General features: G+C 39.8%; 2 protein-coding genes across 3 annotated transcripts; one reads left to right on the top strand and one right to left on the bottom strand.

Annotated features, from left to right (window-relative positions):
• Positions 1–2,602: 2,602 nt before the first annotated feature.
• Positions 2,603–6,419, top strand: LOC110894297 (probable protein S-acyltransferase 22). 2 transcript variants are annotated; one of them, XM_022141503.2, is made up of 10 exons: positions 2,609–2,832; positions 2,921–2,972; positions 3,059–3,172; positions 3,331–3,723; positions 3,850–3,918; positions 4,012–4,083; positions 4,189–4,317; positions 4,661–4,741; positions 4,808–4,990; positions 5,452–6,419. In XM_022141503.2, the coding sequence occupies exons 2-10, from the start codon at positions 2,931–2,933 to the stop codon at positions 6,232–6,234; spliced, it is 1,866 nt and encodes a 621-aa protein (XP_021997195.1). In that variant the 5' UTR covers positions 2,609–2,832; positions 2,921–2,930; the 3' UTR covers positions 6,235–6,419. The 2 variants fall into 2 exon arrangements, with proteins under 2 accessions (XP_021997194.1, XP_021997195.1); XM_022141502.2 differs by having other exon boundaries at positions 2,603–2,972.
• A 1,353-nt stretch (positions 6,420–7,772) lies between these two features.
• Positions 7,773–8,696, bottom strand: LOC110892539. Its single transcript, XM_022139696.1, has one exon. It carries the CDS (start codon positions 8,694–8,696, stop codon positions 7,773–7,775), a length of 924 nt encoding a protein of 307 aa, XP_021995388.1.
• Positions 8,697–14,937: the final 6,241 nt, after the last annotated feature.

Raw genomic sequence — 14,937 nt, 5'->3', positions numbered from 1 at the left:
TTCTTTCTTATCCTTCTCACACTTTTAATCTTTTTTACACGAACCTTTACCTATAATGATAAACATCACAATTTTTGCATAACACGTGTTATAGTTTTATGAAAAAAAAATTATTTAAAAAAATATAACAATATTATACTCATATTAAATATAATAAAATCTTGATTTTTATGGATAACTATTTAAATTAATAATAAAATATATAAAAGTTATTTCAATTTAAAAAAATTAATGAATTTAGAATGCCAACACATTCTCTAATTCTATACCATATTTTTTAATAATAGTTTTTTTATTTTTTTAAATAAATACTTCTAATCTTTTAGTTCTAAAGTATATTATATAACGTCCGGGGAAAAAGTAATACCTGATAAGAAAATCATACAAAGAGATTGTATGCATTACCCATCTCAAACATTAGGCCGAAGGGTATGGAGGCGCCACCAAGGCCACCTCATCCTCTATAGCGCCCCCCGGCGCCATACACCCACACCCACGGATTTAACTAGGGGCGCCATTGATGAGGCTCCATCATGGTAACGAGCGTTTTTGGCTTGATTGTGGTAGTTCGTCAAGATTAAGGGGGTGCTATAGGGTGTGAGAGGGCTTTATCCCACACCCTTCAAGTTAAGGGGAGAGGCCTTAAAGTCCCTGTGTGACATGGCGTTGATAAAGCCCCTTCCACATCCTCCAGCCTTAGTAACTTCTAAATTAATTTTAACCAATTTGATTGACAAACAGGGGCAGACCCAGGTGGATGGTAGGGTGGGCGGGCACACCACTTAAAAATAAAATTTAATGTATTTTTTAAGGCAAAAGACCCTGATCGCACCCTTTGAAAAATATGATTGAACCTCTCATCCGCACTCTAGGAAAATAGTTCCTGGGTTCACCCCTATTGATTATTGATAAAAAACTGATAGAATTTATACGAGGGGGGGGGGGGGGGTGGTTGAGGAGGGAGGTGATAAAGAAGGGCTTTAAATAAGAGGTAGTTTAGTTAACACTTTAGAGTGAATCCAAAGGCACAAATGTACAACTGTCAACTGGACCTGTTGTAACACATGATCTGCCCATGAAAAAGGTGGATAATCCCATTCCAACAATGCCAACAAAACTGATAAAGAAAGAAGCTTTAGGGACACTAATGTCATTTCACCATCTTAATAAAGAAAAGCACAGTTCATTCTCTCTCTCTCTCTACCAGAATCAAGAAAAACACTAGCATATATATCTCCAATGATCCAGTAAAAGCAGACAGATTTTTTTTAGAGTTAATTACTGTTTTCGTCCCTGAGGTTTGTCAAAAATAACGGTTTCAGTCCATTAGTTTAAAAATTGCGATTTCAATCCATTAGTTTCATTTTCGTAACCATTTCAGTCCACTAACTTAACTCCATCCATTTATTTTGTAAACTTTGAGTTAACTAACTAATTCAGGGACGGTTTGCGTCAGTTTTAGAAACACAGGGACTTAAGTGTAAACTCTAAAACATTAAAACAAAAAAAAATAGTAAATTCCAAAAAATCAAAAAAATTCCAAAAAACCAAACAAATTCCAAAAAATTCTAAAAAATAATAAAAATTCTAAAAAATCCAAAAAATCCGTTTCGGCGCAAACTGTTTCGAACCCGAACCGTTTCGAGCTGAACCGTCCGTACCGTTTCGAGCCGAACCGTTTCGACCCGTACTGTTTCGAAGCCGAACCGTTTCGAGCTGAACCGTTTCGAACCGAACCGTTTCGACCCGTACCGTTTCGAAGCCGAACCGTTTCAAGCCGTACCGTTTCGAACCGAACCGTGCCGTTTCGAACCGAACCGTTTCGAGCTGAACCGTTTCGAACCGAACCGTGCCGTATCGAACCGAACCGTTTCGAGCTGAACCGTACCGTTTCGACCCGAACTGTTTCGAAGCCGTACCGTTTCGAAGCCGAACCATTTCGGTTCGATACGGCACGGTTTGCGTCGAAACGGTACAGCTTGAAACGGTTCGGTTCGATACGGCACGGTTCGGTTCGAAACGGTTCGGTTCGAAACGGTACGGCTTGAAACGGTTCGGTTCGAAACGGTTCAGCTCGAAACGGTTCGGCTTCGAAACGGTACGGGTCGAAACGGTTCGCGTCGAAACGGTTCAGCTCGAAACGGTACGGACGGTTCAGCTCGAAACGGTTCGGGTCGAAACGGTACGGGTCGAAACGGTTCGCGTCGAAACGGTTAAGCTCGAAACGGTTCGGGTTCGAAACAGTTCGCGCCGAAACGGATTTTTTGGATTTTTTAGAATTTTTTAGAATTTTTATTATTTTTTAGAATTTTTTGGAATTTGTTTGGTTTTTTTGGAATTTTTTTGATTTTTTGGAATTTACTATTTTTTTGTTTTAATGTTTTAGAGTTTACACTTAAGTCCCTGTGTTTCTAAAACTGACGCAAACCGTCCCTGAATTAGTTAGTTAACTCAAAGTTAACAAAATAAATGGATGGAGTTAAGTTAGTGGACTGAAATGGTTACGAAAATGAAACTAATGGACTGAAATCGCAATTTTTAAACTAATGGACTGAAACCGTTATTTTTGACAAACCTCAGGGACGAAAACAGTAATTAACTCTTTTTTTTATCAAACATCATCTTTCAACAACACCAACATCCCACCAACAAAGATTTTGTAGCAAAATTCACCTTCTATCATCAACTTGTTGGAAAATTTCACATGGCTTTTTCATTTTCTTTCACTTTATGATGATGGTGATGATCTTGAATAGTTGAATATCCCCTTGTTCAGTTCTTGATGAACCATTGATGAAATGAGGATAATTGGAAGAAAAATATTCAACCCAAGTGAGAAAATTGAACAACAAACCATAAAGTTGAAATCTTTTTACAATTTCCTCACATACCCAGAAACATTTTCTTGTTAAATTATCAGCATTGTAAAGATGAGGAAACATGGATGGCAACTTCCCTATCATCCTCTTCAGGTATGTGAAAAGTTCTTATTTTTTATGCTTATTTATTCTTCCAAATTTCATGGTGTTTTAGAAATTGAACTTTTTGGCTGCTGCAGGTGGTAGCTGTTTCTGTATTTTTGGCATTGGGTTTTGGTTTCTATGTGTTCTTTGCTCCTTTTGTTGGTAAAAAGATGTACCAATATGTTGTAATGGGGATCTACACTCCTCTTGTAAGTGCTCAATTATCAGTCTTTATTATGTTTTTTTTTTTTCAATTTTGGTGCCAATTATCAGAGATCTGTGTCTGATTTTGTGTTTATAATCTGATCTTGATTGTAAAATTCAACAAACTTTATGTTTTTGTGAATTTTGTGAATAATGTTATCAGATTGTATCTGCATTTGGATTGTACATATGGTGTGCTGGTGCTGATCCAGCAGATTCGGGTGTTTTCAAGTCGAAAAAGTACGTTAAGACCCGTAATAACAAAACAGGTGGTGGAATTAAAGAATCTAAACTTGGTGGTGTATCAACATTATCGGTACAAGATGCGAATGCTGCAAGTGTTGGAGAGAAACATTCGATCAAGAACCGTAACGATCAAGATTCAAGAACAGAAGATAATGCGTCTGAAACTGTCGAAAACGTGTCGAAACGGCCTTGCTTTTTGGCGTTGATTCCTTGTGCTTTGATGTGCCATTGCTCGAGTTCAAACGATGAATCTTCTGAACTTCAAACGAGCGAAGATGGCATGTTTTATTGTAGTTTGTGCGAAGTTGAGGTAATGTTGCTAAATTTGTAACGATTACCGCAAACATAACTTGGCAATAATGTCTGTTTTTTTATAAAAATGTCAGAAATTACTAATAGAGCATCGAATAACACGTAAAAAAATGGTTTTCTGCAGGTTTTCAAGTACAGTAAGCATTGTAGAGTTTGTGACAAATGTGTCGATCGGTTCGATCATCATTGCAGGGTATGTAAGAATTAAGAATCATGATATCGTGAACACTCTCCGTATTTCTTTGAGAAGACGTTTGATTCGTTACAATTATAACTATTTTTGCAGTGGTTGAATAACTGTGTAGGCAAGAAGAACTACAGGAAATTCTTTACTCTTATGATCTCTGCTCTTCTTCTAGTAAGAACCAAGTCTTGATTATTTGATCGTGTTGACTTTTCCGTCGATTTTGCCTCATAGTCAAACATTGACATGTGTTATTCGTTATGTGATTCAAAAATGTAGCTCATACTTCAATGGTCAACTGGAATTGTGGTGTTGATATGTTGTTTTCTTGACCACGAGAGATTCAACTTAGACATTGCTACCAAGCTCGGAAGCAGTTTCTCATTGGTGCCTTATGTTATAGTCGTGGTGGGTGCTTGCTTAATTCTTAAAAGTCAACAACATTACTATATGAGGTCAAATTAACGCACGTATATATACCCGTATACCTTTATTGTTTTTCTGGTTACTGTGTTTGTTTTTTGTTTTTGCTTAGTCATTAGTATTTTCTTGAAAACTAATAGATTCACATTAAATTCCATGTTCAAAACGACCTCGTTTGACCCGTAAAAGTCAAACTGAAATGCCTGCCTTATTTTCAAAACATGAGAAATTATGAACTCAATCCGCCTAAACTGTCTAGACTGTGAAACGTCTAAAGTACCCTTCATCATCGACAACAATAACATTTGTTGAAATTTTCGTGTGACAGGCGGTGTGCACTATTTTGGCTATGATCGCAACGCTGCCACTTGTTCAGCTATTCTTCTTTCACATTCTTCTAATAAAGAAGGTGAGTTTCACATAAGATTATTACGAAAGTTTACTCTAGTTAAATTACAACTTTGCCATGTGACAGGGAATCAGCACATATGATTACATCATAGCATTAAGAGAGCAAGATCTGCAAGAAGTTGGTGGTCAACAAAGTCCTCAAATGTCACCCGCAAGCTCTCTCACCGGTTTAAGCAGTGTCAGCTCGTTCAATAATTTCCGTCAAGGAGCTTGGTGTACGCCCCCACGCCTGTTCGTTGAAGATCAGGTATTTCCAATTTTTGTAAATTTATAATGAAAAGAGTAAAGTACACGGATGGTCCCTGTGGTTTGCCTTAATTTTGGACTTGGTCCCTAACTTTTCAAAAGTACACGGATGGTCCCTGCCGTTTGCACTTTGTAACGCATTTAGTCCCCAACCAACAAATCTAAAGGTTTTAACACGTCCAAGTTAGGGACTAAATGCGTTACAAAGTGCAAACCACAGGACCATCCATGTACCTTTGGAAAAAGTTGAGGACTAAATGCGTTACAAAGTGCAAACTACTAGGACCATCTGTGTACTTTTGGAAAGCTAGGGACCAAATCCAAATTTTTGGTAACCACAGGGACCATCCGTGTCCTTTAGTCTAATGAAAAACTAATATTTTTATTTGACCCGTCACAGATAAAACATTTATTGCCGATGTGGCAGTGATCAATAATTTAACACCATGTATCTTTTTGCAGTATGATGTAGTTCCAACCGACACCGGTTCAGTTAGCTCATTAGGGAAGAAGACAGTAGACGAGCCTATCAAGAAAAAGAACACCACAGCTGTAAAGATCAGCCCGTGGACGTTGGCCCGTTTGAATGCAGATGAGGTATCGAAAGCTGCCGCAGAAGCCCGAAAAAAGTCAAAAATCATACAGCCCATTTCAAGAAAAGAAGCCCAACAGACCGGCCCGTACGGGCTTGAAAGGGACAACAGCGTTGGAAGCAGTGAACGTCGGATGTTCTCGAGACTTGACAATAGCCAAAGAAGAGGAAGCATGCGTGCCCGCCTTCAAGAACATTTGCAGCACGTAGAACATCCATCACTGAGCAATAATATCGGAAATGATAGAATAACGGGCCAGGGTTTCTCGAGTTTGGCCCCTTTGCAGATCGAGGCCCGTAGTGTTTTCCAGCCCATGGGTTCGACCAATATTGTAGAATCCTCACCAGACACTACTAGTAGCTTAGACTCACCTGATATTCACCCGGTGAGGATCTCTTCTGGAGCCGATGAGGCTAGGAAACCGGTCTCGGTAGCTCAGGAGATGGCTGGGGTCATGCCACTGTCTAGATCCACTAGTGGCGGTTATGACGCATCGGGTGGTGAAGATAGTGACCGTGTCCCGTCTTGGTTGGTTCAAAGATCTGGAAACTGGAGTGCACGGGTTTTTGGCGGTGAACTAGATGAAAGGGTTGCAAGATTCAAGACGGCATCGTCTTCAACATCTACTTATCCGAATGAAAGAAAGATATGAACTCATTTCGTGATTCTTTGATCGGTGTTGGCCTGTTTTTTGCATCTTTTTCATGGCCTGTTTCTTTCTTTGAACTCCATGAGACTGCATGTGTTCCAAGAATGAAACAACTCCATGAAATGCTTCTTGAATCTCTAATAGATCTTGCTCAATCAAAATGTTGCCGAAACGTTTAAGCTGTAAAACTTCTGGTTTTCGTAACCAGACACCATACTCCTTTGTGCCACTCGGATATCGTAGCCTGTGTTTTATAGAGTGTGAGAAACTCCAAGGCGACAAGGTCCCACAGCCGAGGCGAAGGCTCGCACATCACTAACGCAAGGCGGACGTCGCGGACATCACGCACGCGAGGTGGATGTTTTCACTAATGCAAAACATATCACCCATAAAAGAAAATAAACAGCATATGCTAAAACTATGAAAAAAAGTATATTCTTTCTAGTAACATATAACTATATCAAAAGTTTTGTAATAATAAATAAAATAGGTTACTGTATACTGTATAGCATTAACGAATTATACAAAACATATTATATAAACAGAGAGATTTAAGTATAAATATTAAATAAAGATATGTATTTGTTGTGCAGTGAAAAACAGGGGTTCTTTTATTTATTTATTTTTTTTAAACAGCAAACCTCTGTGTAAAAATATAGAAACGAGTCAGTAAGAAGCTGTAAAACCCGGAGTTACATCACAACATCTCAAACATTAAAATCTCTCCACATCTCCCAATTTAAATGGCCTTATTTCGAGCTACATCTAATCCACATAAACGAATTTTCTTTGACTGTGTCGACCGTGTGGGATAACGGGATGTGATGATTGTTGAACTCTTTCTCGTTCGACGCCTTCCAAATCTCCCAAATGGTGGTTAAAAACACCGCCTTAATAATCTTTTTCCAGTCCTTAGATCCAACCATTCTAGAAGCCATGTGAATTAAGTCAAGGACCAGGGAGTTTCAGGCACACTAATACCTCCCACCATATAGATCTAACCATTCTAGAAGCCATGTGAATTAACTACTGAACGAAAAGTTCGGGGTGTCGGGCGCCGCTTCCCGCCCCCACTATGCTGCGCTCCTGCTCTTACATACAAACATGTAACCCCTAACTAATTCCACCAAAAATACTTTGATAACAGTTTAGTTCGGGCATCCGATAGACCATCCGCAACCCATGTTTATACGGTAAACGAGCTGCAGACGTGGTAAGGAGAGAGCGAACTTGCCGTCTGTGGCCACATGCTGTCCATGTTAATGCAAGTGACATAATTTCTTCACGAAATCAAGCAATAAACTCAAAAAAAGGGTTCTATCTAGTCTCTAAAGAAGTAGATCAAACAACATAAAAACATCACAAGATTAACTGAATCATTTGCTTCATTACAAGACATTCAATACATATGTTCTAAAAAATATGCATCATTAATCAATTTCACACATATTACAATATTTCATAAATTACAATGACAAGAAACCACATTGCATTACATAAAAGATTCACTTGAGTAAAACAACCATCTAACCTTAATCACATCAAGCTGCTACAACACTAACAACATGAGGAACCTTCTCATCATCCGAATTCAAACTCAAATACTCATAATCAAACCCTTCAGCAACCTCAATAGCCAATTCACCATGCAACGCCTTACAATAATTATACAACACAGTATTCGCCGCAGTAATCCGAAGCAAAAACATCATTAAAATGAACGAACCAAGCATCGTAAAACCGACAAAACGCATATTTACAGAACACATCCCCACTATAAACGCACCAAAAACACCAAAATACAACATAACCAACAACGAAACCGATCGCATCCCCTTAACCAAATAGGAGCTCCTCATCAAAGCCACAAATCCCCATTTCGATTCTACAACAACCACCACAAAAGCCAACGACCATTCCACGTGAAAATATGTAACAATCGCGATTAAAACCGCACCCATGATGGCCGAAAACCACATGAAGTGAACTGAATTGTAATCTATAACAAACCCTACGTTATGTAGCAACGTAAGAACTGTTGCAATGAGCATGAAGAAGGTTATGGAGATCAAGAATATAATAACATAAGCTATGATCGCGGTGAAAGCAAGTGGGAGGAAGGAGAAGGTTAACGACTTGAGGGTGTCTAAGAAGTTGACCGGATGATTGAAGAAAGCATGGTGTGTGGTGTAGGTGATGGTGCATATGGCACATAGGGTGAGGATGTGAATGATAAGGGTGTAGAGGATATACGATGTTAGATGTTTTTGATGGTCTGAATGATGGATGGTGAAAGGTTGATCGCAGAGGTGGTGGTTGAGGGTGGGGGTGATGATGAGAGAGAAAGAGAGAGGGAGGAAGAGGAGAGAGAAGGTGAGGAAGTGGGTGTATCTGGATAAGATGATCCGCTTTGACTCGGAGAGGACGCCGGTGAAGTTGAAGGTGTGGAGTTGTGGTAGTTCCATGGAGGTGGTGGATCACGGTGGTGGTGAGATCTATGGGTAGTTGGCAAAGGAGTTGTGTTCCGGTGTTTGCTTGTTTACCATGTAAAATGTTGACCAAGTAGAGATATGGTCTGTGGGTCAGGTTTGCTTGAAATTTGAATGTCTACCTAACCCCTCGTACGCTTGGTTATAGTTTATGACCATGTGCAGTGGGGCGTTTAAAAAAAAAAAAAAAAAAAAAAACGCTGAATCACACCCTTATCCCATTACATACCGGCGTTATCGGGTGTTTTTGGGGAAAAAAATTCAATTGGCGTGATTTGAAAAACGCCGGAACTCTATTTCTTTGCCCAATTAAACCTTGTCATGTGTGTATACTTAGTTTTAATTAAAAAACAAAAGAAATTAGTTTTAATTAGAAGGTGATTTAAAAAGAAAAGTTGCAGGTTGTTGTTCTTGTGGGTGAAAGGAAGAAAAAGAAGCTTTTTCATTTTAGTCCTTGCATTTTGATTATATTTAAAAGTTGCAGGTTGTTGTTCTTGTGGGTGAAAGGAAGAAAAAGAAGCTTTTTCATTCTTGTGGGAGGAGATGGCGACTACGATCACTACGGTGGCAAATGAGACGCTAGGGGTAACAACAGGAAAGACCAATGGGCATAAGGAGTCCTGGTGGTGGAATGAAGATGTGCATGCCAAAATAAAGGCTAAGCAACAGAGTTTTAGAGATCTTTTGAGGTGCACAGTTGAGGAGGAGCGGCTGAGGGTGAGGGAGATATACAAGAAGGCAAAAAGGGAAGCGAAAAAGGCGGTGACCGAGGCAAAAAATACAGCCTATAAACAAATGTATGAACGTTTGGAAACGAAAGAGGGGGAACATGATATGTTCAAGATTTCAAAAGTCAGGGAGCGGAGAAGACAAGACCTAGGAGTGGTAAAGTTTATCAAAGGAGAGGATGGAAGTGTTCTAGTCAAGGCACATGACATTAAGTTGAGATGGCAAACTTACTTTCATAATCTTTTCAACGACGGTAGGGCATACCAACAAGATAACAGCAATCCCAGGAATCAAAGACGACAACAGAATAATTGCTACTGCAGGAGGATCACGCATGAAGAGGTGAGGATGGCACTTAAGAAGATGGGAAGAGGCAAGGCAGTAGGTTTGGACAACATACCGATTGAGGTGTAGAAGTGTTTGGGGGAAGAAGGAGTCCGATGGTTAACAATTTTGTTCAATAGTATTTTCAAGACTGGAAAAATGCCAGATCAGTGGAGGAGTAGTGTCGTGGTGCCTTTATACAAGAACAAAGGAGATGCTCAATGTTGTGGGAACTACAGAGGAATCAAACTGCTAAGTCACACTATGAAGCTCTGGGAGAGGGTAATTGAAACTAGAATTAGAAGAGAAACGCAGGTTTCAGTAAACCAATTTGGATTCATGAAAGGGAGGTCAACTACTGAAGCGATACATATTCTAAGGAGATTGATGGAAAAATATAGAGCGAAGAAGAAAGATCTATATACGGTGTTCATCGACCTGGAAAAGGCATATGACACTGTCCCACGGCAACTGATTTGGGATAGTTTGGAGGGACGAGGGCTACCTGGGAAGTATATAGATATAATTAAGGATACATACGATAGATCGGAAACTAGTGTCCGCACGCCTGTAGGGGATACAAACTTCTTTCCTGTGGAGGTAGGACTCCACCAAGGGTCTGCGTTGAGCCCTTTTCTTTTTGCGGTGGTCTTGGATGAGTTGTCCAAGTTGATCCAGGAGACAGTTCCGTGGTGCATGCTTTTTGCAGACGATATTGTGTTGATTGCAGAAACTAAACAGTGACTGAACGCGAGGATAGAGGAGTGGCGAGTCGCTCTAGAGGGCAAGGGCCTAAGGATTAGTCAATCTAAGACCGAGTATCTACACTGTGATTTCAGTGGTGTAGCCGATGACGATGACACCCAAATCACCATTGAGGACCAATTGGTCCCGCAGGCAACTAAATTTAAATATTTGGGGTCGTTTGTACAAAGGGATGGTGACATAGATAGTGATGTAACCCATCGCATACAGGCTGGCTGGTGTAGATGGAGGGCAGCCAGTGGAGTATTGTGCGATAGGAGGTTCCCAACTAAACTAAAGGGGAAATTTTACAGGGTAGCAGTTAGGCCAGCTATGCTTTATGGAACAGACTGTTGGACTATCAAGAAGACACAAGCGCGCAAGATGGATGTAGCAGAGATGAGGATGCTGAGGTGGATGTGTGGACACACGAGGTTGGATCGGATAAGAAATGAGGTTTTTAGGGAGAGATTAGGAGTGGCTAGTATTTCAGATAAGATTAAGGAGGGGAGATTGAGATGGTTTGGGCATGTGAAGCGGAGGCAAACGACAGCACCAGTTAGAGTAGTGGAAACTCTTACTGTGGAGGGGAGGAGAGGAAGAGGCCGACCCAAACTGACATGGGAAGAGCAGATTAGGCATGATTTACTAGAGTCGCATCTTTCTGAGGACATGGTCCAAGATAGGACTTCGTGGAGGCGTAGGATTAGGGTTAAGGACTTCTAGAGGATATTGTAGGAAGGTCTTAGGTGTATTTTAGGACTTAAGTTTTTCTTATTCTTTAAATGACTTAACCGGTGATTGACTTCTTGTGTACATGCCTGAATGATGTTCTATGCTATTATACACGATTTACATTATACTGTGTCAATCTGATCACTAGCTTGGTGTAGGTGACTTCTTTTTTCTATATTCTTTGACTTGATGTGTTGGTTTGCTGTTCGTTTTGGAGCCGGGGGTCTCTTCTGAAAGCAGCCTCTCTATCCCCAGGGATAGAGGCAAGGTCTGTCTACATCCCACCCTCCCCAGACCCTATGAGTAGCATCGCTATTTGTGGAATTTACTGGGTATGGTTGTTGTTGTTGTATTTAAACTTCAAAAGTCTTTAAAAAAGGATTTTGTATTTCAGTCCCTAAAGTTTTAATTAGATTTTGGAAATGTAATTTTTTTCCTTAGTTTTGCATTTCAGTCCCTAAAGTTTTAATTAGTTTTGCATTTTAGTCCCTAAAGTTTTAATTAGTTTTGCATTTCAGTCCCTAAAGTTTTAATTAGTTTTTTTTTTTACTTTTGAATAGGTTTTTTTATTTCTAGTGTTGTATTTTTTTAATTTAATAAAGTATTTTAAGTTTTTAATTAAAAAAATAATTGTGTAATGATTGGAATGGGCGTTATTGGACATTATTCTCACTACGGCACTTTTGCAATAACGCCAAATAATGCCCCCATGCTGACTGGACTGCCACATGGCAGAAAACGCCCCATGGTGGGGGCATTATTGAGCTAACCACTACGCATGGTCTAAATACAAGTGAAAAACTTTATTTCACGTTACTGTTACGTAAATAGTAGGGTATATAACTGTTAACTAACAAAATTAATACACAGATAGGAAACGTGAAACACCGGATGAACATTGTCGAGCTCTTCGGAAATTCAAGTCTATACGTCACTCGACAAATTCTCTCGAGTATCTTAAATGGTCCGACGTATCGAGAAGCCAATTTTCCCTCCTTGCCAAAACGGACCACTCCCTCCTAAGGGGATACCTTAAGAAGTATGTGATCATCAACTTGGAACTCTAAGGGTTTCCGATGCTTATCAGCGTATTTCTTGTGTGGTCTCTAGCTTTGAGGAGGTTTTCTCGAATTTGTAAAATCTTATCCGTTATTTCTTGTATGAGTTCGAGACCAGTGATTTGGGATTCGCCGATCTCATGCCAACAGATAGGTGAACGACATTGTCGACCATATAATGCTTCAAATAGGGTCATTTGGGTACTAGAGTGATAACTGTTATTGTACGAGAATTCAACCAACGGTAAATGTGCATCCCAATTATCACTAAAATCAATGACACAAGATCGAAGCATATCTTCGAGAGTTTGGATAGTACGATCGGTCTGACCATCATTTGAGGGTGGAAAGTCGTACTGAGGTTGAGTTGGGTGCCCATAGCTGTTTGGAAAGTTTGCCAAAGGTGGGAAGTAAAACGACCATAACGGTCCGAGATGATATCAACAGGAATTCCATGACAACAAATGATTTCCTCGGTGTAGATACGAGCTAAGACACTAATAAATTAAAAAATAAAGGGGATAATGGTTTGGGTCATGACCACACCCTTAGGGTAGTGGTTTTGAATGGTGAATTAAAGATGGATGACATGCGCCTATGTGGAGGGTTATGATGGTCATGAAGGTCATGACCACACCCTATAGTCTAATGGAGACGAATTCACCTTGGACGCATATAATCAATCACAATCAACATCAGTCGCACATAAATCAGCCTTGCACGAGATCAGAAGCATAGTGGACGAATTTAGAAGCTTTCTTTGCAAGAAATCAAGGCTAAGAATCATTGAATTGAAGATAGAATCTTGGAAGTCAAGGGATTAACAAGTTTTGCTACTCGATTTCTTTTATTTTCTAGTTTCTTTGTTCTTATGTCAATGAATTCAGTTTATAAACTTTGTTTGATTGTTTTTAAAACTATAATGCTTGGCTAAATTCTTAAACTATCTAGGTTGATGAATCTTGAATAAAGTATGGATTTTTATCGTTTGCTAGTGTGTTATATGGTTTTATCATTGTTGATGCAGATTTTGTGTCCGATGCTGTTCGAATAGTTTAGTTTTTATTTTATGATGATTATATAATAGTTAGTGAAACAGTCAAACGAATGTGTATTGACCCGCTCGTTTGAAGTGGTCAAACGAGAGGGTTATGTGTTTGACCGTGTGTGTGTGAAAGTGAAGTGGGTGTGGCTATAAATACCACCCCTTTGGTTCATTTGCACGAGAGAGAGATAGAGAGTGAGCTCATTTGAGAGAGTTCACAGTGAGTTGTGTGGTTTGGGGGAGAGATCACCACTTGGTCTCTCCCCTGATGTATACTCCTTTGGTATTAGTTCGGTTAGCTTGTAATCGGGCCGATTTGTAATGTTATACTACCGGATTAATACAAAGAAGTTGTTTGTTTGTCTTTAATCTCTCCCGTCTTGAACATAATTACTCACTAATCATGGTTTCGGTCCCGAAACACGGTCCTACAATTGGTATCAGAGCCACGGTACCCGATTTAGTAAATCTAACTGTTTTCTAAATCACATGTGCTCTAGATCCGTGTTTATTGTGATTTTTGTTCAAGATGTAAAAATGGTGAAAATGAAGAAAAATCCAGATCTGGACCCGAATGATAGGTCTTTGCTGAAACGGATCACAACCGAGTGTTGGGTTTTATGTTTTGCACCTAAATAATCAAGTCTTCATCATCAAATATCACTTTTGAAGCGATTTCGGCAAATCTGGGTATGAACAATGGTTGTGTTCTTGAAGGGGGTCTGGCGGCTGTTTGAAAAGCTAAGGTTTCTTCACATCTGAATCTGACCCAAAAGTGAACCATGTGTGCCGAAGACTCCCCTGGCGAAGAGTCTCCCTTGCCGAACAATCAACAACCGACGAAGAATCCTCATTGTTCGTCGAACCGCTTCAGTCTTCGCCCGCCCCACTCTTCGTCGGACAATTTTCAATCTTTGTCGGCTGATAGAGTCTTCGTTGACCAAGGTTAACTCTTCGTCGGACCTTAATTCTTCGTCGGGCTTCAAGTCTTCGTCGGCCTGATATGTCTTCGTCGCCCTTGACAGCAAGAATCTTCGTAGGCAGGGGCAGAAGCAGTGAATGACGTCTGCTGTTGTGTATCGCAGAGGAGGATGTCAGTATCAAATTAATTGGCTGGTTTGAATGTGGATAATAGCAGGTGATTGACGATTGGTTTGAATTGTCGCTGGAAGTTATGGTGATGACGGCTGTTATCTGATGTGGATGTTCAAGTTATCGCAAAAATATAAAGAGGATTGGGTCTAAACGAGCTGTTATGTTGATGTCTGATGATGGTGGTTGGATAAGAAGTTTCATCGTAGAAGAATATGTTGAAGGGTGAGCTGTACAAGGATGATGTCGGCTAAAGGTAAATGTCGACTGGACATGTGCATTGGCAGCTAGGTCTTTATTTGGGCTTACATATTGTTTGTTGGGCTCACCTCAATATTTTTAGACCTGATTGTTAATCGGGCCATATGAATTCTTTTCAACCATAAGATCACTAGAAGAGTATGATGGGCCATTGCTTTAACAATTTTTATTTGGGCCCACTTGACTTGAGATGGTATTTGGGCTTTATACTTGGATTTTTTTTTTTTGG

The sequence above is a fragment of the Helianthus annuus genome, chromosome 12 (genome assembly GCF_002127325.2).
Source record: "Helianthus annuus cultivar XRQ/B chromosome 12, HanXRQr2.0-SUNRISE, whole genome shotgun sequence".
In the NCBI taxonomy this organism is placed as follows: domain Eukaryota; kingdom Viridiplantae; phylum Streptophyta; class Magnoliopsida; order Asterales; family Asteraceae; genus Helianthus; species Helianthus annuus.
Note: the sequence above shows the minus strand (reverse complement) of the source record. Positions and strands in the feature narration are given on the sequence as shown.